This window comes from Vidua macroura, chromosome 4 (genome assembly GCF_024509145.1).
Source record: "Vidua macroura isolate BioBank_ID:100142 chromosome 4, ASM2450914v1, whole genome shotgun sequence".
Classification (NCBI taxonomy): domain Eukaryota; kingdom Metazoa; phylum Chordata; class Aves; order Passeriformes; family Viduidae; genus Vidua; species Vidua macroura.
Genome location: NC_071574.1, coordinates 42,871,593 through 42,894,406, shown reverse-complemented (window position 1 = coordinate 42,894,406; position 22,814 = coordinate 42,871,593). Strand labels below are relative to the sequence as shown.

Genomic DNA, 22,814 nt, shown 5'->3' with positions numbered 1-22,814 from the left:
TCTTCAGCTATGAGTCATGCAGTCCTTTGTGCCACACTCTGAAGTCTTCAGTTTAAAACCACAGCACATTTTTAATATCTGCACTATTGAAAAATAGTGCTCTGGTGCTCTTCTTTCCTGCTTGCTGTCCATTTGTTATAATTTTGCTTGTCTGTTTGTTTTGACCCTTTTCTTGTTTCCCTTGGGCATTTCTTCTGTAGCTAAACTGCCTGCCTTGTCTTGTTTCCAGGCAGAGATCTAGGCAAAACAAAACTTTACCAACTTGAGCTAAAGCTCTCATTATTTATTTGGGTAACTGGAGGACAAGTTTCTAGCCATGCCTGTCTTTTGGAGTTAACAGAAACAGATGAAAACATGTAGTTCTTTGAGACACACATTACCTTTTAAAAATGCCACATTTACGTGCCCATCCATAGATAATCTTGTGCCTGGAGTTACTCCCCTTTTTTCAAATTTGTATAAAATAATCAAAAGCAGCCTCTACACATAGATCTTCAAAGTGTACTTTGTAAAATTATTGCAAAATCTTTTAAACAATGCAGAATATCTTCTACTTTCTGAGCCTTGTATATCCCTTCTGTACCTTCACATATCTCCAGTTCTTCTTTAACTATTTCTTCAGCGTCACTTTCAGTAACTGAGAAAGAGTTCTGGAAAAATAAGATGGGAAATACGAGGTGAGAAATAGAAAGAAAAAAGTGAACCCAAGGGAATGCTCTTAACTCACTTTTCCACACTTTTTTTTTTGTTTTTTTTTACTGTCCTTGTACAACAACAGTGTATGTCTTTGTCCAAAAGGGGTGGAGAATAGAGTGTTCAGAAAGGCTTTAAAATTGAATTAGGCTGATACAGTTAAAGATAGTTGATTAACTGTCTAAAGCAAATAGCACTACAGGTACCCACCAAGAGTTGTTTTCTTCTTGTTTTCTTCTTTTCTTCCCTTGTTTTCTTCTCTGTGACCAAAAATCATGAAAGGCAACATAGTTAACTGTCTGCATGCATTTTTTTTTTTCCTTTTGAAGTACTGTTTGGCACAGTACATTTACTTTGTCTTCCAGATTACCTCCTAATTGTTCTGAAACATGTACATTTCTAGTGCATGACTCATTTCAAGTTTGTAATGTGTTTCCATGCTTGATATTAAAAAGCTTCAAGCACCATCTGCTGTCTGAAATCAGCTACTGTGCATTTCCTCTGTATTTGCTACTAGTGTTAATAACTTCCTGGCATTTTCAGGTAATAAGAGCACTGTAGGCTTTTAATCTCGGAAGAAGTGAAAACATGTTTGCATGTGCCTGCTTATATAAGCTTTTTAAATTTTCAGTGTTAACTTTTATGTTAGGAATTGTGTTACAGAATTTATGTAAAGCATTTTCCTATAGGACTTTCTGGTGGGTTTTTTTGGGTACAAAAATACAGCTCAACTGTATACAGGATGAATATCTACAGTATAATTTCAGATAAAGCAAAAATGTAAATCTGTCCTCATCTTTCCTTTAGGTGGCAGATAATGGAAAACCACCATTGTCATCTTTGACTTACATTGATATTAGAGTTATTGAGGAAAGCATTTATTCTCCAGCAATACTGCCTCTGGAAATCTTTATCACAGCCTTTGGGGAAGAATATTCAGGTGGTGTCATTGGAAAAATTCACGCAACCGATCAAGATGTTTATGATACCTTGACATATAGTTTGGACCCCAAAATGGAATCCTTGTTCTCTGTTTCCAGTACTGGTGGAAAACTAATAGCACACAAAAGGTTAGATGTAGGACAGTACCTCCTAAATGTCACTGTTACAGATGGAAAATTTACAACTGCAGCTGATATTACTGTACACATCAGACAAATCACACAAGAGGTATTAAATCACAGTATCACAATACGCTTTGCAAACTTGTCCCCTGAAGAATTCATTGGTGATTACTGGCGCAATTTCCAGAGAGCATTGAGAAACATCTTGGGTGTGAGGAGAAATGACATCCAGATTGTTAGTTTGCAGCCTTCTGATCCTCCTTCTAATCTGGATGTCCTCCTGAATATTGAAAAGTCTGGTAGCTCTCACCACCCAATGAGAATTTTGCTCCACAAGATAAACTCTTCTGTGCCTGACCTAGAAGAGATTTTAGGTGTCCGGATAATTGATGTGTTTCATAAGCTCTGTGCAGGCCTAGATTGTCCTTTGAAATTTTGTGAAGAAAAAGTAACAGTGGATGAGAACATCATGTCAACCCACAGCACAGCCAGGTTGAGCTTCGTCACTCCTCGTCATCACAGAACAGCAGTTTGTCTTTGTAAAGGTAAGAAACACAGTAAGGGAAACTGTATCCTTGAAAAGATTGTTCTGGTTTTAAAAAGCAGTAATCCACAGATGGAAATATATATTACAGGACAAGATCCAGGAATGTTCTGTAACTCTCTCCATAGTTTTGCCTAATTTTATTTGTAGTAAAGAGTAATTCTTTCTTATCTCATTACCTCATTTCAAGAGTTTACGTAATACAAGTTTATGGGAGTGGATTTTTTTTTTATAGCTAGTCCTTCATTTTCCATTTTATGAAAGAAACTAATTTTTTTTGTTGCTGCCTATCCTATTTTGGTGGCCATTTTCAGTCTTGTGTGCACAAGTAAGTTCCTGCAATGTACTTGAATACCTCCTTGTTTCTGCTTAGAGGAGTACCCCACAGTTTCCAAACTTGCTTAGGAATGAGAGGGTATGTGGGAAATAACTATTCATTAAAATATATGTAAGGATAAAGATTTCTGACAGAAGATTAATTTATCTTTATCTCCAAGGAAAACAACATTGCTTTTTAAAATCAGGACTTAACCTTGCTGGGTTGCACATATGAAATAAATATTTAAAGCCCATTCCTTTTCTGTCTTAAATACAGACATGCTTTTCTCTGCTCTCCCCAGCCTACTCGGTCCGTGTTTAATATCTACATGTTGGGTTTTGTGGTAAATGATTCTAATGGTAAGCCTTAAACCACAACACCATTTTCCCAATTTTACCAACTGAATTAGTAATCAAGATAAGGATGAGCATCAGCCACTCTTATGCTGTTTGTCTAGTCTGTGCCAGTCATGCTCCATAACTGTTATTCACTTCCTTGTCTGATAGTTAGGAATATCATTTGGGGCACTTTCAGCTACTATACTAAAGAGTCCCTTTTCACAAAATATGATCACCACCAATAGAAAAAAATAATGGGTTTGATTTTACAGAAGGGAAATGTCCCCTGGTGAACAGTGTGTGTGAAGGAAACCCATGTCCTGAAGGTACTGAATGTTTAGGAGATCCAAAGGAAGGAAAATACACCTGTGTTTGCCAAGACAGCAAAGCTGGACATTGTCCTGGTATGGAATTAACTTTAAAAAACTCTGTGTAAAACTATATTATTTTCCAAATATAAATTTGATTCCAGTCCTGTGCTAAAACTTTTTATGCTTTTCTGTATTCCTAAGCATCAGCTGGCTCTGCTGTGACGTTTACTGGGAGCAGCTATGTGAAATACCGTCTCATGGAAAATGAGAACAAAGAGGAAATGAAGCTGACAATGAGACTTAGAACTTACTCTGCTCATGCAGTTGTTATGTATGCTCGAGGAACAGACTACAGTATCTTAGAGGTATATTAAAATCTCCTAGTTCATATCTCCAACTTTCTTCCTACCATCTTACTATTTTTGTGTCAGATTAAAAGACTGAGTCATAACATCTCTGTAGAATGGTTGTAATTGAAAATTGCCTTAAAGGTAAGGTGTGTTACACATCCAGGTGACAAACTTGTACAGAAATTTTTACATGTGTAAACAAAGAAAGCTTCCTGAATCGTATATTTTAAACAACTTGAAATTTATTTGTTTATAATACTGAAGTCCATACAGGAAAAGTTACTTAAAGCACAAGATGAAAGGTATTGACATATTATAATATTTTTATTATGATCTGTGAATGCTTTACTAGAGGAACAAAATGTACAAAGTCTGTGTTTCAATTAAAAGAACCATATAGAATAAATCACAATTGCTGTGACTGTTATTAAGTGTTATTAAAGTGTTATTAAACTGCTTTTTATGAACCATCATCCTGTCTCTCCAACAAACATAAACTTTATAGGCATCAATATTCTATACTCTTTAAGTGTGCAGACCATTTATTGATGTTGTGGCTTTCCTCTGTAGATCCATCATGGAAGACTGCAATATAAATTTGATTGTGGCAGTGGACCCGGGATTGTCTCTGTTCAGAGCACTCAGATAAACGATGGCCAGTGGCATTCCATATCTCTTGAAGTGGATGGAAACTATGCACGACTTGTTCTGGACAGGGTGCATACTGCATCTGGTACTGCTCCTGGTACACTTAGAACACTAAACCTAGACAATCACGTGTTTTTTGGCGGTCATATTCGTCAGCAAGGTACAAGACATGGTAGAAGTCCCCAGGTTAGCAATGGTTTCAGAGGCTGTATGGACTCCATTGTACTAAATGGACAAGAGCTGCCCCTAAACAGCAAGCCACGAAACTATGCACACATGGAAGAATCTGTAGATGTCACTCCTGGATGCTTACTGACTGCCACAGATGGCTGTTCAAGCAGCCCATGTCAGAATGGAGGCATCTGCAACGCACTGTCAAATGGAGGTAAGGCACTCTTTATTCTTCTGCTTTTAGTTTTCAAAACTGCTTTTCAAGTTGTCTGCTTTGAAGGACAAAACAACTTTGTGCGTAATTCTTGGTTTCCCAGAGTTGTAGAAGGTCTGTTGTTGAATAGGTAGGAAGGCTGTGTGTGCCTTCTAGATTCAACTCCTTGGGGTATGAGGTAGAAAAGTCCATCTGGCAAAGTGGGGATTTAATCTTCAGTGCTGATATCTGAGGTCCATCCTCTTAACACCCTACTTTGGAGTCTTTCTTTAAAAATTCTGAAATCATTGGGACAACTTGTGTTTTGTGAGAAAAATGTTTAAAAAAGCTCTTACTGTTACACTTTGCCTCATCTTTTGATAAAAACATTTCTATTTTTTCCCATCCTTTCTCTCTTGTAACATGTTGGGAGGTAGGGAGGAATTTATCTTAAATCTGTAGGTGGACAGGGAGGATTTTATCTCAAATCCAGTAAAGCCGTGTACAACTTTCAAAAATACTCTATTTGATTTTAGGTTACTACTGCAAGTGTGCACCTTTGTTTATGGGAACTCACTGCGATGTAAGTGTCAACCCATGTGCTTCCAACCCCTGCCTCTATGGTGGGACTTGCATCCCAGTCAGTGATGATTTTATCTGCCAGTGCCGAGGACAATACACAGGTCAAAGGTATGTTTGTATGGTTCATTGTATCAACAAACCCCTTAGAAAACAGGACATAAATGTAACTCTTTTTCTGTTTTTTTATTTATGTGTTTCCTACTTAAAGCTCAGATTTGAGACATACTGGAGCTGGCTGAAGTTAACCAGCAGCCCCTGTATTACAGCTCTGAATCCCACATTATAAACTTGCTTGCAGTAAGGTAACGTTCAGCTGGTTTTGTTTGTTTTGCCTTTGCAGATGCCAGCTGGGTCCATATTGCAAAGACAATCCTTGCAAAAACAGTGGCAAGTGTATTGACAGTTTGGATGGACCTGTTTGTGAGTGTGAAGCAGGCTTTCGTGGAGAAAGGTAGGTAGCATTCCACATATATCGAATTTCAGTAGTACTAATTAACAGATTAATAACCAGTTTGAACTGGTTGAATCTGGGATGTTGATAAAACAGCAAAATGCATGTTAGTGTGCAGTACCTTATAATAAGTGTATCTGAAATTGTTGAGAACAAGATTACAACAAAGACTACTGATGTAAACTAAACATCACTGCTGTGCTCTGTTTCTGATAGGTGCCTGACTGATGTCGATGAATGCGTAGAAAACCCATGTCTCAATGGTGCCCTTTGTGAGAATACTTATGGTTCATATCACTGCAACTGTAGTCGTGGATTTGGAGGCAAACACTGCACAGACATCGTTCTCAATAAATATGTTTCAACATCTTGGAACATTAGCTTAGCTGAAGTGATTGGGATTATTGTTTTCGTCACAGGAATCTTCTTGTTAGTTGTGATTTTTGTTGTTTGCCGCAAAGTGGTTGGTAGAAAGAAGAAGCACCAGCCAGAACCTGAAGACAAGCAACTGGGAGCTACGACAGCCTTCTTGCAAAGACCGTGTTTTGATGCAAAATTGAATAAGAACATCTATTCTGACATCCCACCACAGGTTCCTGTTCGTCCCATTTCATACACTCCAAGCATTCCAAGCGACTCCAGGAACAATCTTGACAGGAATTCTTTTGAAGGGTCTGCTATCCCTGAGCACCCTGAGTTTAGTACTTTTAACCCAGATTCTGTACATGGTCACCGGAAAGCTGTAGCTGTTTGCAGTGTTGCACCAAATTTGCCACCTCCACCTCCCTCCAACTCACCTTCAGACAGTGATTCAATACAGAAACCCAGCTGGGATTTTGACTATGACAGTAAGAGACATTCTTATCTTTTACTTTCCTGTTAAATGTGTGTACTGGTACAATTTTGATATGAGTACAAAGTCTCTGTCTATACCTTTTAGAGTGCAAAAGGTATTATGACTTTACTGGGTTTTGTCTCTGATCAGCCTTCATGCTCTACTAAGTTTTGTAAAAATGTGCAGGTCTCAACTTTAAATTGCATTGATTCTTTAATCTGGAATCTATTCATTGTCTCACTTGAAACTTTTTCTTTCAGCTAAAGTAGTAGATCTTGACCCCTGCCTTTCTAAGAAGCCTCTGGATGAAAAGAACTCCCATCCTTACAGTGCAAGAGAAAGCATGTCTGAGGTCCAGTCTCTCAGCTCCTTCCAGTCTGAATCATGTGATGACAATGGTACGCAAAAGGCAATCATTCTGTACCGCTGCTGGTGTTCATTCGTTCTGTCTTTGCATCTGTATCTCTTAGTAACAGTAGGATTTACATATATTGAATATATATTAAATAGTAGCTTATTTAATATATATTTGTATTTACTTATGTTAATACCCAAATCTGTTATTTTTTAAAAAAAATTACTTATCTCTACATCAGCTGTTAATTACTTTACCTTAAAGTTATATATAATCATTCTGCTGTTAGAATATTACAGTGAAATGCAGCTCAAGTTGCTCAGAGCCTTGTGTTTAAAAATACTAGAATTTGGTAAACTCTTCTAGGTTATCCTTAGTTATCACCTTTTCCAAGAATACAGTGAATTTAAAAAATGGCCTCTGCACAAATATAACTTTCACTTTGCTGTTCAGCTCTCAGTAAAAAGCTTTCTGGTGTTACAGTTTCATTTGTTTCCTTCTCTTTTTCTTGCTGCGACCTCAGCTCCCATATGGATCAGATCAGTTCTGAGTGAGAGCAGAGTTTAAGGGACTGCTTGTAAGTTTGATTACTTTAGTAATGAAGGAAACTGCACAAAAAGGAATTTTGTTATAGTAGAACAGTATATTTGGCTTTCACCATGATTGAAATGAATTCATAAAAACATTTCATACATTGAAAAAAGCCAATATAAAAATATAAATATTTTGATCACACCTCAAGTTCATCAAAATATAATCAGCGTACATGCTTGTGTGTTTGATTATTATTAATTGGATGTCTTTTCCATTGTGATGACAGATGCTTTTATAGTTGATATGAATACATCTATGTATTCAGAAACATGTCATACTGATTGGACAAAGCCACAGTTGTCTTGTAACTTAATTTGCTAAGTTAAGGTGTGCTTTGACTCTTTATTCCATTTTCTGCTTTTGTCTCTGCCTGGTAAAAAAGAACTTGAAATTCCTTTAGCTTAGGAATAAAGAACATTCTGCTTCTTAATAAAGTAGAGTGATTTGTTATTACAAGCATGAAAAAAACCTATCTGGTTTAATGATTGGTGAAAGTAAAATTGTATGCTTGCAGTCCTCATCATTTTATCAGTAGACCTGATACCAACTTCCAACTTCTTTTCCTGTGGTTTTAAGTGTCGTGTTGTATGTGTTGTTCTCCCCTCCTCACCCTCTCATATACTTAGTATATTCTTTTTCCCATTTCCTGTCATGTACTGATTACTCATTAATACATCATTTTAAGAGAAATAGCTGTAGCATCATAGATACTGTTCCTTCCTTCCATTTTGGTAGATGCAGAATTTATTATCCTGATATTTAATTCCTGAGCTGTGCAAACAAGTTGCATGTGCTTACTTCATTTTACCCTATAAGAATAAATCCTTCTCCATTCCAAAACTATCTTGAGGGAAAGGGAAGACATAAAAAATACATTCATTTAAGTTTGGGTTTTTTTATTAAATAAGTATCTAACAGCCTGAATTTGGTATTCCTACTGTGATATCTCTACTTCATATAAAAGTTAAGTAGATCAGTAACAGAAATTTTCAGTAGGTATTTTTCATATTCTATCTTTTTAGTTCATTTCAGGGAAAATTTCCTTCTTATATCTTTCATTGGTAGGGAGGCAACATAGTTTACATCTTTAAAGGAGAAGTCTAATGCAATAATCCTTAATTCACCCAACACAAGCCTTGAGAAAAGTCTAGTTTGTTGCTATGTAGATAAAGTATTATGCAAATGAGTATATTTAGGCAGCATTTCAGAAATTCTAACACAACTTAAGCAGCCTTGTGCTTATGCAAAATGTACTTCACAAGTAGTTACAAGTACTTTTGTATGTTTTTTAAGAATAAAATTGAGCTTTAGATATATGTTTTATGTATTACATGCAACTGCTCTCTAGACTGAGAGTAAATGTGCATGTACACTAATAATGTTGCTCTATAAAACAGTAACGAACTGCAATTTCACAGTGTTGATGGGGGTTTTTTATGTATCTGTCTGCTGTTTAAAGTGATACTAACTATAGGTTTGTTTTAATTTGCTCCTTTTATACCTCTTACAAGCTTCCGTAGTGACTGTAATACACCTTGTCAATGCTGTTGTTGACTCGGTGGAAAAAGAAGGTACATACATGTTTTCATATTTATTTACTGCTTTGGCAGCATAATGCACGTTTGTCTTCTTACATTGTCTTCTAGTAATATAGTCCTAGCCAGATGCAAGTTATAAAATATTATTTACTTAGATTTTCTGATAAGTTATAGCAAAAAATATATTTTATATCTGTTAATATTTTCTTGCATATGCTGTAGATGCCTTGTGAACAGGTTTCAAAGTGTGTTTTCTTGGGAAAAAAGGGATTGGCATAAAAAGATCTTGGTGCTTACTCTCTTCTGAAAATATTAATACTAAACCTGCCAGCAGAATTGAGACAACATCAAAGGCAAATATATGCAGTACTGTAGATGAAACAGCAGCAGCCTCTGCTTCCTTTTCTTCTCTCACCCACACCTGTTGATACCTTGTCCAGCTGAGCAAAATGAAAATGGTCTGGTATCAGTACTCACTTCCTTGGTCTTAGATCAATCTGTCTCTTAAACAGAAAAAAAAAAAATTTGTCTGCAGCTGAGATATATAGCCATATACATCCTCCTCAGTTTAAGTAGCTTGTTACTATGCAGCCTTACAACAGTACCTAAAATGTATATTTGGGTATATGTACACACATATTTTTGTGTGTGTTTAGTATGTGTTTGGAAGTTAGAAGCAAGGTAGGCATTTTCAATGGCATTTTATTTCCTTTCTGCTAACATTTAAGAACTAACCCCTCAGGGAAACACAAACTCTTTGCAAAATAATAGTAGTAATAAAAGTGCCAATGAGTCTATACAAATGCTAACTGTTGTTTTAATTGATTAAATACTACTTTAAGTTCCAGTAAAAGGCAAATGATTCACTCCATGATCATGAGTTTGCAGAGGTTTCTTCTGAAATAACATCCAGCCCATGGTACTTCTAGATACAGACTAGGAAACATGTTTTTTACTAAGTCCTACTTAAAATGAAGCCATTGTAGGAACATAAAATCGATTATAGTAGCTAAAGTTTCACTTTGGTTTGTTATCTGAAGTACGCCCTTTTTAATTTACGCAGACACGCAAAAGAAAGTAGACAAATGCAAAAACTTCCAATTACTAGAGTATTTCATTAATGAGGGTGCCATTTCATTAATGTGTACCGATAGGCAATAGTCCTCAGTGCAAAAAAAAATGGCAGTGCACAGTATATGGGAATGGGAAAATTACAAGACTAAAATAGGCCAGATCTACCAGGGGAAATATTTAATAACTGATTCAGATTTTCTCTAAAATTTTAATTGGTAGAATCTAAAAATTATAGATGTAGTTCTCAAGTCAAAGATAAAAGTATTGCTTGGTGTTTTAGTATCACCATAAGATAAACACAAACATTGTACACATTGCAATTATAGAGAGATTAAATACTTCCTACTTCAGCTGCATCTTAACATTTGAGAGTTTCCGCTCTTAATAAGCATTTCTTCTTTCAAAGCATTTTAGGTAAGGAGTTCTGCTCTTGAGCACCCTCAGGGAGGGTGTCAGTTCAAGCAGCAGAGATCCTTACTCAAGCCTGCAGCAAGGTCATGTTCTGGGACAGATGGCCCTTACCTTTAGTCTTCCCAAGTGTTTCTGTCCAACAGGCATCCTGGAAGCATGAACAGTAGCTAATCTCATCACAGGACAGTTTTAGGCCTGTATTCTCTGCACTGCTCCTCAGATTGTAGCTTGATGCAAATCAGCAGTGCTGAGTACAAGAGAAAATATAGCTCCAATCTAGCAGATTGTCACATAAAGATGGGTATGTCCGGTTCTAGTTTGTGTTTCTGCCATTCACATTAAAGGGTCTTTGCCTCAGAAGAAGAGGAAAATCAACATCTCTCCATTCCTTGGTGAAAGTGCTCTAAATCATAAAGCCTGTTGGCTTTAGTTTTGCACCCAATTTCCCAGGAAAAATAATGAATGTTGTCTTCTAAGCAGACTACTGATCAGAACCTTCTCCTGGAGTTGAGGCCAGAGATGTTTTAAGAATCTCAGAGCTCAGACTGACATCTCCATTAGTCTGAACAGTATTTTTCTTGTCTGGGCTAGGCAAGCTTAAAAAAATAGGAACTTCTCTCTGAAGAGTCAACCTCTGTCCCTTCAGTCTTCCAACAGATGAAAGTATGAATTCTTAGGAGAAGATTCTGCCATTAGGATAGGCATCACTCATCCTTAGAGACTTTAATAGGGAATATAGATTCCTGAAGAGAGAAAGGTTTAATACTTGTCAGGGCGGTTCTCTGCTGAGTGTGAGTTTTTGGAATTGCTGTACAAATGGAGGCAGGTTTCCCAGTGTTTATGTATGGAAACCAGACTCTGAAGGAAGAGTTACCTTGATACTCAGGAGATACTTCAAAGTGTAAGTGCCAATAGATGGAGCCCTGTATCAAAACACAAGGGTAGATACAAGGAAAGAAAAAAATCAGATCAAGTCCTATTACCCTGTGTAGCAGAAGTCCTGAATATACTGATAAAAGGATTTCCATAAACTCCAGACTTCAGATTTTACCACAAGACAGCTATGTCCCAGATGGGCTGTTTAATTAATTAAATATTAATTCAGTAGCTGTCCTACAGTTCAAGTCTTAACAAATAAGGAGCCCAGGAGAAAATTTTAAATAAAACTTTAGTATTGCTAATTAAACTGGACAAAAACAGTGTGAATGTCATAGTGACTAGTCATTGTTTGTCTTCATATTGGTTCTACTATTTGATTCCTAACTAGAGATGTTTTCTCCTTTTTCTTCTTATTCTGCCACATAAAGAATCTTTTGCTGCTCCTGACCTCAGCAATTCAAGAGGTGACTTCTGCATGCAGTTCATTGATGTTCACCAAAATTTCTGTTAATATTTGGTTCTAACACAGACTTACTATCATTTGCTTTCTGTGCATTTGTCTGCAGTGATTTCTCTTCACTAGATTTGAACTATATTACAACAGTGTATTTTTTTATTGATGTTCAGATGAGAGAAATTACTAGTTTTTAGTTAGTTTAGGCTTACATCGTTTCCAGCAAATACAAACTTATTCAAAGGGAGTTTGCAAGAGAGAATCAAGTCTAGTCATTTTTGCATGATTAAGCTTGATTTTCCTGTTTTGTTCTTGTAGTTGAATGTGGAATGTCTTTATTAATAACAAAAGATTTTTATCAGACGTGTTCCTGTAGAGCTAACAGCATTTTGTGAAACTAACTTTATAATGTGCTTGAGTGGCAGAGTCACTTAAAATGGGCTGAAATACTTTACCAAATAGAAATTGCTTCTTTTATGTAAGAAAGTCATATGTTATATATGCTAAATATATTCTTAAGAAAATAGGCCATTGTTACCACCCCAACCAATTACTCAGCAACAATTAAGTATTTAGCTGCACCAGGTAGGGTGTTGATTCTCTGCTATCCACTGAACAACTGTGTATTGTGACAGCATGTTCCATAGGTGACTACAGCTCTTCCCATGTTAGGTGTGATGTCTGAGAAAATGTATAAGTTCAAGTGTGAATGATGCACTATCTCATGCATGGCATAAAGTTGTGTTGAATGTCTTTTGTGCAACCAGGGCAAACTGCTGATTAACAAGTTGTATGCTAATCACAGTGATTGCATTGTCTTAATACATGTGTTAATTTTTCAATTCAGACTAACTTGAATACAAGAGAGTAATACTATTTTTTCCTTTAATTAACTTTTCAGGTTATCACTGGGATACGTCAGATTGGATGCCAAGTGTTCAGTTGCCAGGTATCCAAGAGTATCCAAATTATGAAGTGGTTGAGGAGTCAGCTCCCCTCTACACAGATCCAAATGCCATCGATACAGACTATTACCCTGGTGGTTATGACATAGAAAGTGATTTTCCACCTCCACCTGATGATTTCCCTGCACCTGATGAGCTTCCACCATTACCACCTGAATACAGCGACCAGTTTGAGTCAATACAGCCACCCAGAGACATGCCAGCCGTAGGTAGCTTGGGTTCTTCTACAAGGAGCAGGCAGAGATTTAACCTTGATCAATACCTTCCCCATCACTACCCTGCAGACATGTCAGAACCTCAGACCAACACCAGTGGCGGCAGCGGCAGCTACAGAGAACCGTACGCTCCGTACTCGCTGGGGTTCAATCCAGACTTTGAAGCACCCACTGCAGACAACATGTCCATGTCTGTGTACGCTTCCACAGCCTCCTGCTCGGATGTGTCGGCATGCTGTGAAATGGAGTCTGAAGTCATGATGAGTGACTATGAGAGTGGAGATGATGGTCACTTCGAAGATGTGAAAATTCCTCCACTTGATTCCCAGCAACATACAGAAGTCTGATACACTCAACAAAAGTGCCTGGACTCTAAGAAACTTTATCAAATCTAGAACAATTTTCAAGAGCTTTTTTATTTTTTCTTTTTTTTTTCCAGCCAAGGTGAATGCTTTTGTTTCAGTGAGCTAAACTGGCATGGCAGCATTGGATCATGCAATTCATTTCACAAATGAACCTCTTTCCATTTCCTGATCTACTGTATTTGGAAAGTTCTAAGATTTCCATTGGCTGTGCCATTTCTGAACATCCTTTATGTACTTACATTGTTCTATGTTTAAAAAAAATCACATACCACTTCTCCATGTTAGCATGACACATATATTTATATCGTTCCAATGCAATTAATTTTCTCCTATTTTTTGTAAATTTTATGTACAGTTTTGATTTTAATAGTTTTAACTAGATTTTGTAGATATTTTGTGAATTCGTTTTCCACTGAAACTAGTGGTGTTAGTGTGCCATTAAAAATGAGCACCCTGATTTATTATAATCAGGGCATCACTGTATGTATTCCCCTGAAAACTAAGGTTTGACATTTCATTGTAAAACATTCAACATATTCACACAATTTCAATTGTACATACATTAGGTCTGATATTTTTCTGGGTCAGCTATATGGAAATGTCTTAAATGGGTTGCTGTATTTTAGAACTGTAAACATTTTTTTCCCTTCTTGGAAAGTGTGTTGGGGACCCTCTGCATACCAGTTTAGAACCAAAACCACCATGACACAGTTTTTATAGTGTCTGTATATTTGTGATCCAATGGTCTTGTAAAGGTTTTTACTGAAAATTACCATTAGCCGGTCTTTCTTACTGACAATAAATTATTAATAAAATACTTTAGCTTTGCTCTGTGTATCTATTATATAATATACCATTGACAAAGCATTCAGTGCAGCATTTTTTAAGTCTGTATATGTTTTGTACTGTATTAAGTTACTTGCTCCAAGCAGCTCCTTTTCCTCTCCTCTGAAATCAGCCTGCAGCTGTGTTAGAGATGCTCACGAGATGGCAGTGTGTGTCTGCTTAATGGTGTTTTTAAAAGTAATCGGGCCAGTCTGAATAAAGATTGATGGGTATCAAACTGCAGTAGCCTTCTCGGTAGTTTGCATTTTTCTTTAAACATATAATATCAGCTGTGTAAATTGCTGAATATTTTTTTCTCAAGTCACAAAAATATATACAAAAAAAAAAAAACAAGATCTTTAAAGCAGTTTCTCCCCTCCTTTATCACCTGAATATTTACTTTCATTACTAGTTATCCCTTGATTGTGCACCTGCATGCTGAAATGGCCATGCCATTGTCTGACCTTGTGCTAAATAGTTGGTGGTTTCCTGCAATTATATTTCAATTGCAGTTTCTTACATTAAGTTCACACTAGAAGTTTAGCTTGAAGAAGTAAAGGCGGAATACAGTTTTCTTATGTATTATCCAGCTGCTACTATCCAGCTGCTTTTCTGACTAGAAAAGAACAAAGCTTTTAACAGAGTTCTCTAGCATAAATTTGGCCTGATGGTAAGCTAAAGGAATAATGTAACTGTCTTCTGCCTCTTGCTTGAGGGATGCTTTTTAAGTTCAGAACAGATTTATTGGCACATTAGTGAATTTTTAATATAGCTTGGAATCCTTTCAGCTCCACCTCCATTTTGTTCCTACTGTCATAAAGTTCTGTAGCCTGGAAATATACAATATTAGATTCTCTCCCATCATGAGAGCTAAGCCTCAGCCTTCTACCATCTAGGGAACAGGGTACTGTATTTGGAGTGCTATTTATATACAAAATGGAACAACTCCCAGCTTGGCAGCTATATAATGGAAATTGGGTGGATTACAGGACACAGGCAGGCACTGACATTCCTTGTTAACTTGCCCATATGGAAGTTAAGAATCTCATGACTTATGTAAAAAGACTAAAAAATCAGTAGGTTTAAACCCACATTCTGGCTGTGCACTGTAATATTCACCCTGATAACTAAGAGCCTTTTGTACATCAGACTGTTAGAATTTTCTTAATTAATAGCTTTAGAAGAATCTTACAGAACTGTGAGCCAAGGGTGTCACACACTGTAGTAGTTCACATCACTGCTTAAGGCCCATCTTGAGTGAGGAAGGTTAAGCTTCATGAAGTTCTGCTCAAGATTCCTTAATATCTGCTACTTGGTAGGAATGAGTCTTAGGAGACAGAAAGAGGAAGACGCTGCACAAATTTGCATCATTTCTCAGTTGATAAGGATTCCCAGAAAATATGAAGACCTGCTCTACAAACACATTTTATAGTTACTCACTTACAGAAGGGCCTGAAGACAGATTTTTAAAATTGAGAGGTGTGAAGGACAGAAATATCAACACTTAAATATACTTTTATTTGTTTTACTGTGAACTGAAGGCTAACACAGAACATCAAACTGAAAAGGAACAATGTCTCATCATTCTACAATGAAATTCCATGTAGGTGTAAGAGAATGCTTTGTTGAAAGTATAAGAACATATATACATATATGTATTTTCTTTACCTTTTCACAGGAATTGTGCTGCTAGGCAACACACAACACCAAGGTTATACTTCACATCAGAAATCAAAGCTGCATCATAACACTCACTTATGGAAATAGCAGGCATTTTCAACTGTTTTCAACTGCTTTGCTGTTGGTGTGTAAAGCAAGGACATGTTGGACAAATGTTCCCTTTGTGGGGAGCTCTTATTGCCTAATTCAGGTCCAGTAAGTGCAATCAAACCTATTTTCTCACACAGAGCTACAGCAATACACCAGATGAAGCTGGTGACATTTTAAACCAAATTAAAACTGATACAGCAGAGCATTGCTGTTCAACTCAACAGAAGTCCAGCACATTCAAAAACACTGGCCATGTGATTTATTTTACAAGCCAAACATTTTAAAGTAAGGAATTTCAGTGAAGTCACACATTCACTATTCCAGTGTTTATCTGTCCTCATGTTGTCACAGCAAGAGGTTTATGTTGAAATGTAGTTTCATGTGTTTCAATTGGTGCCCATTCCAAAGGGTACCACTGAGAAGAGCCTCTCTCTGTCTTTACAGCTTCACATCACGTATTTATAAACATCATCAAGTTCCCCACTGAGCCTTCTTTTTTCCCCAGATAGATCAGTCTCAGTTCTCTCACCCTCTCATATGAAAGCAGCTCCAGTCTCTTAATCATCCTACTGGCCCTTTGCTGAACTGTGGTTAAGTCCCCCATGGAAGTTTGGGTTTTTTTTTTTTTTCTATTTTAAAATACTTATGAGCTAGTAGAACTTAAAGTTTTATTGAGCAGATTTGAGTCAAGCTCATTTCTGCTTTGTCCATTCTACATTTTGAGTGAATGAAGTGTCACTTAGTCTTGAAGCAGAGAACAAACTGCAATTCTACCTGTTTAAGAGTAATTGAGGCAGAAACAATAACAGACAACCCTATGAAACTTCTTTTATTCAATATTTAACACACCTGGTCTGAGAACTCCAGGATGCAGACATATATGCTTAGCAGAAGGAACATGACCAGAGTACCAGATCTGGGCCCTTTTTCCAAGGATATTTACTCAGATGGTTTTGCCACTGTTCTACCTATGGCCTCCATGAAACAAGTACTGACCCAAGAAACTGCAGCTAAGGAGAGTTCTTGCACTGCCCAAGGGGTGAATCCACCCCTTGGTGGATCCCACAAATCTGAATCCACTCAAGCCAAAGAAGGTATGAAATCTGTTTCTAACTGCAAGCTCAATTTTGGAGTAGAGGGGTAAGAAGAAATGCTTTATTTCCACCTTGAATCTACCTGTAAAGCCCTTGAAGGAAGACAATTCCCTTGCAGGAATTAGTCCATGTTGTATGAAGGGGTCATGACTGACACCTGTCTGCAGACAGACCATTGCTGAATAAGTGTGGTTCACAAAGTGCCTCATGTGACTCCTGACTCAACTTTGCCCCTGGAGAAGCCATGCTGATTGCCTTGAATCACCTCCCTGTGCCTTTAGCACGGCTTCTAGTGTGATCTCTTCCATGATCTTCCCAGACAGCCCAGAGGTGAGGCTGACAGGCTGGTAATTCCCAGGGTCCTTCTTTCTACCCTTTCTAAAGATGGGCACTATTATTTCCCCTTTTCTAGTCACCTGGGACCTCACCTGACTGCCATGACTTTTTAAATGTCATGGAGAATGCCATGGCAACTACATCCACCAGTTCCCTCAGGACTCTGGGATGTACCTCATTGGGTCCCACAGACTTACATACATTCAGGTTCCTCAGAAGGTCATGAACTTGATCTTCACTTACAGTTGGAGGGGCTTTGCTCCTCCAGTCTCCATCCTGCTGTCCATCCTCTTAAGAGATGTAGGAAAAGAGGTTTCCAGTGAAGACTGAGGCAAAATAGCTCTTGAGTAAGTCAGCCTTTTCTTCATCCTTCTGTGCTGGACTGACTATATCAATGCACAAGGCAAGAGCTAGAGATGTCATTTATCTGGACTTCGGTAAAGCCTTTGTCAGGGTCCCCCACAAAATCTTTCTCTCTACATTGGAGAGAGATGGATTTGATGGGTGGGCTCTTAGGTGGATAAGGAATTGGTTGGATGGTCACATCCAGAGGGTAGTGGTCAACAGCTCAGAGTCATGAAGGACATCAGAAGTGGTGTCCCTCAGGGGTCCATACTGGGACCAGTGCTATTTAATATTTAAGTAATAAATAATAATGTAATACTTAACATTTAATAATACTTAATATTTAAATAATTATTAATATATATTTAAAATACTATTAATTTAATATCTTCATGACACAGATTAAGGCACCAAATGCACTCTCAGCAAGCTGAGTGGTGCTGTTGACACAGCTGAAGGATAGGATGCCATCCAGAGGGACCTGGACAAGCTCTAGAAGTGGGGTCATGGGAATTTCATGAGATTTAAGAAGACCAAGTGCAAGGTGCTGCACTTGGGTTGGAGCAACTCCCAGTATCAACACTGGCTGGATGGGGATGAATAGATCAAGAGCAGCCCTGCCAAGAAGGACCTGGGGGTGCTGGTGGATCAGAAGCTGGATATGAGCCATCCATGTATGCACTTGCAGCCCAGGAAGCTACACAGGTCCTGGGCTGCATCTGAAACAGCATGGGCAGCAGGGCAAGGGAGGGTATTCTGCCTCTCTGCTGTGCTCTGCTGAGACCCTCCCTGTGTCCAGCTCTAGGGTCCAAAACACATGAAGGACATCGACCTGTTGGAGCAAGTCCAGAGGCCACCAAGTTGATCAGAGGGATGGAGCACCTCTTCTGTGACAAAAGGCTGAGAGAATTTGGATCATCTAACCTTTAAAAGAGAAGGCTTCGGGATGACCTAATTGTGGCCTTCCAGTACTTGAAGGGTGTGGAATGCCCCTAACTCATTTAGTAAAAATGTATTCATTTAATCAAGTATCATAATCTCTGTTACTTTATCCTTTGTAATTAAGTCCGAAATGCTTTTCTATTCCTTGTTAATTTAGCTTAATAATATTCATTTTGGTTTTGTAAACTGTGAAATCATATTCCCAAGAATCCCCTTATTATAAGTTATTCAGCATGAATTGATCAGTTTAAAGATGGGGGAAATGTGGAATGCCCCTGTTCCTAAGAGACAGGAATTTGATCCTACCCCTCTTGTGTTGCTAATAACACCTCCCTTGACCAGAACCCTAACTCCACCCCTGCGATACCCTATAAAAACCCCACAACACTGCCTTTGCCCAGTCTTTTCATCCCACCCCTCCTCCCTGGGGGTAATAAATGGATTCTCAAACTTTCTGAAACGAAGATCCGTCTCGTTTATTCCCATGCCCGGTGCTGGCAGCTGCACCCTCCCTGGACACGAGGGACCCAGTTGCAACACACAATGCAACAGAACAGGGCAGAACAAGGAAGATGGAGAGAGACTATTTACAAGAGCCTGTAGTGACAGGACAAGAGGTAATGGCTTCAAACTGAAAGAGAGCAGGTTTAGATGAATTATTAGAAAACTTTTATTCTTTTTCTACTGTGAGGATGGTAACAGACTGGAAAGGGTTGCCCAGAGAAGTTGTGGATACCCCATGCCTGGATGTGTTCAAAGCCAGACTGGATGGGCTCTGAGCAACCTGGTCTAGTGGAAAGTGCCCCAGCTCATGGCAAGGGCTTGTAACTGGATGATCTTTTTGGTGTCTTCCAACCCAAACCATTCTATGATTCTATGATTCACAAGCACTGTCTGGATCACAGCTCTGCACACATCAGCTGTGAACATCCACACCAAGGTACCTGCAGGCTCCACACAAGGAGTATACACGTTTCACTGTAAGCTCTGCACACACTCCACACATGTCACACAACCAAGAGGTGGGTGCCTCAGTTTCTTTTCATAGTTCTTGCCAATTTTTAACATTAAATGGCTTTCAAGCCCACACAAGCCTTCATAAAAACACTAAATAGATGAAGTCCCCATTAAACCAAGCATGCTGAAGCAGACATAAATTCTGGCAGCATTACTCATTCTTTCACAGCTACACTGGGGTTGAATAAAAATCAGAGAATCATAGTGAAATATCCAGTGCAATGGCAAAGCAGGAAAATGGGATCTTTGATTTGATCTTACAGAAAAAACATTTAAGAAAAAGATAATGACAATTATTTCCCCTCATGTAAGGAGGAAACTTGCTGATAATCAAAAGCTTATTAATTGCCAATGCTCAACGTGCATTGCTAAACCTGGTAACACACATCTAAAACTTCACACACAAACAAGTTAGGCACAGGAAGTAGCCACCCAGAAGTAAAAGCTATCAGTAGGAACATGACCTTAGAACAAGAACAGTCTCATTTAGCATTATCAAAGCTGAGCCATATGCCTTTCTAGATTTTTTGCTGCAGATGGTCATTTCTCAGTTTCTGATATTCTTACATGCTTTGAGTTGAAACCTTCAATGTGTGGAAAAAGCACTGAGAAGCCCAATTATGTGAATGAGTCATTCTATCCTTAATCCCCAGGGTACAATATTGAAAAACATGCTAAGCAAGATGAATTGCTTTCAGAGCTTGAATTTAACTTTGAAGGAATACATAGGGAAAGATTATGCTGCTGCATCAAAAAAATATTTTGTAATATCATCTTTTTCTAGAGAACTTGAAGCACCGACAGTAATTTATAGCATAAAAGTTTAAGGGCCTCCTCTTTAAACAAGTAATATCCCATGATGGTCATTTAGGTAACAAAAACTTCTGCTTTGACTTTCACTGGGGAAAAAAATACCTCAAGTCACAGAGAAAAAGGCTAAAAATATACGCTTATGATAAGCCTGAAAACTGGAGCCTGATTGTATGCATTGAGCCAAACACTGTTCAGTACCACCTGCATAAAATTTCACAGAACTCACCTCCAAAAATTTAGTCTAGCTGTTCAGAAACACCTAGAAACCAGAAAAACAAAGTTCACTTTGACTGAGTTGGATTAGACACTTAAAGTGTTTAAATCCACATCTTTCACTGATTGTCCACCTCAAGAGCTGTAGTGCGTTGAGGAAGCCAGAAAGCCATCTGACCTGAAAAGATCAAGACAAAAGATGCACTTGATGTCCCAAGAAAACAAAAGCAACTACAGAAAAAGAAACCACCAAAACCACGCAAACACACAGCTAACAACAACAGGAACTTACCGGCTCAGAGTCAGGTATGCATAGAACTAAAATGTGAGGAATTTTAAAAATCAGAAGAAGATAGCTACTAAAAGTAGAGAGCAGCTGAAGAAGAGAGAGGGTTTGCTTTAAGTCCAAGAAATTATATCCTAATAAAGGTTTCAAAGTCTTTTAGTAGACTATATCTTAAGTATTTCAGACACTTAAATTCATAGCCTCAAGGCTTCCTCTGATTCAGTGTAGAATGTTCCACATTCTTGCTCAGTGTGGAAGCTTTTCCAAGAGCTAGATGTGAAGCTGCATTCCTCAAGTTAAAGTCCTGTCTTACTTGGGATATAGCAAACCTTTCTAAGCTGTCCTCGACAGCCTTCTTAAAAGGGCTACTAGAATCCATATACATCACTATTGCTGCCATGAGTTTTCTATTGACCACCCTAAAAATCCCACAATCAATATATTAACACTATGAGGAAGTGAGGCAGACTCAAAATTAAGCCTCCTCAGTCCCACACAGACAGCAGCTCATTTCTCCTCCATTTCTTCAGCTCTAGTTGAGGTTAATAGGTTCTGTTGCCAAAGCCCTGCTAAGCAGCCTACAGCCACTGCCCCACAGCACAAGCACACAGGAAGGAGGGTTGGATTTGTATCTCCAGAAGACAATGGTATTCACACTTGTTGAAAGAAGTGGAGAAAAGGTCTTGCATTAAGGGGCTGACATTCAGGTCCAGCTGTATTTGAATTCAGATATTACTGAGTCACCTCCCAAACAAAATGTGTAGTTACGCTGTGTTTTAAATGCTACAGATTATTTCCCTGTACCTGGAGGGAAGCATGTTATTTTAAGCACCTCTGAAGTTTAGAGTATTTGTTCGGGGCTCTTTGTTGGGGGGGGTATTCATCTGTAATTAGCCAACTTTCTTGTGAAAAGGCAGAAATATCTTCCCCCATATTCATATTTGCTTTAACCACTCTGCCAAAAATTTGTTCAAAGTTTACCTGAATGATCTTCAGGTAAAATACTCAGGAGTGTCTAATTTGGCCAACCTCTCACAAGAGGGTTAGAGTCTAATGGAAAGCTTGTAACAAACAGGTTTTGTCTATCTCTTTTTACAGAGTTAAAGAGAAGAAGATGCTCTAAGCATGAAGGGTATATTGAATAGTTCCATCCAGGGACCAGTGTAAAAAGTTAAAAAATATTTCATTCCTATGCTGTGTTTCAGTAGGCTTTGCAAACTGAAAATGTCTAGATCTGTTGATATCCATTAACAGACACACATATAGATTCTCAAAGATGACAAAACTTAAGAAGGAATCCTCTGAACAGAACTTTTCAGGATAATTCAAAACTAATGGCTTTATTTCTCCATATTTCCCTTGTATTGTTCATTTACCACAAGTTTAACTCCAGAGTAGCTTGCCTCAGGATCAGCAGGTTCCCTATGGTCTCCCCTGCCCCCAGCTGTGTGGGTATTTAATGCCCACCTATACCAAGTACCACACCTTTCAGCATCCCCTTCACTGCAGAAAACACACCATGAGCCCCCAAGAGCCAAACCAGTTTTTTGACTTGTGCTTTGCGGTTCGCAGTACCCAATGACCACTGACACTGACCAAGAAACAGCATTTAACAAAAGAGTTTAAAAATGAAGTTTTGAAGGAGTATCAAAATCCAAAACTTGTAACTGCCATGATCAAAACAACACAGAAGTGAACAAACTTTTTAAAGAGAGCCAAGAGAAGCAGCTAAAAAGGTAATTCTTAGAATGCAGCACAAAGTGTACAAGATGTCATATTGGCAAGCTCGTACCATTTATTTCAGCAAGAGCTGAAAGACAAAAA

At 38.1% G+C, this 22,814-nt stretch overlaps 1 protein-coding gene across 1 annotated transcript in view; it reads left to right on the top strand.

Annotated features, from left to right (window-relative positions):
• FAT1 (FAT atypical cadherin 1) overlaps window positions 1-14,417 on the top strand; it is a 104,244-nt gene extending 89,827 nt beyond the window's left edge. Inside the window, exons 19-29 of the mRNA XM_053975606.1 lie at window positions 1,501-2,302; window positions 3,231-3,362; window positions 3,471-3,634; window positions 4,190-4,652; window positions 5,168-5,321; window positions 5,554-5,664; window positions 5,881-6,512; window positions 6,760-6,897; window positions 8,960-9,019; window positions 11,779-11,814; window positions 12,706-14,417. Coding sequence (XP_053831581.1) covers window positions 1,501-2,302; window positions 3,231-3,362; window positions 3,471-3,634; window positions 4,190-4,652; window positions 5,168-5,321; window positions 5,554-5,664; window positions 5,881-6,512; window positions 6,760-6,897; window positions 8,960-9,019; window positions 11,779-11,814; window positions 12,706-13,331 — 3,318 coding nt within the window. The 3' untranslated portion in view covers window positions 13,332-14,417. The remainder of the gene's footprint in view (window positions 1-1,500; window positions 2,303-3,230; window positions 3,363-3,470; window positions 3,635-4,189; window positions 4,653-5,167; window positions 5,322-5,553; window positions 5,665-5,880; window positions 6,513-6,759; window positions 6,898-8,959; window positions 9,020-11,778; window positions 11,815-12,705) is intronic.
• Window positions 14,418-22,814: the final 8,397 nt, after the last annotated feature.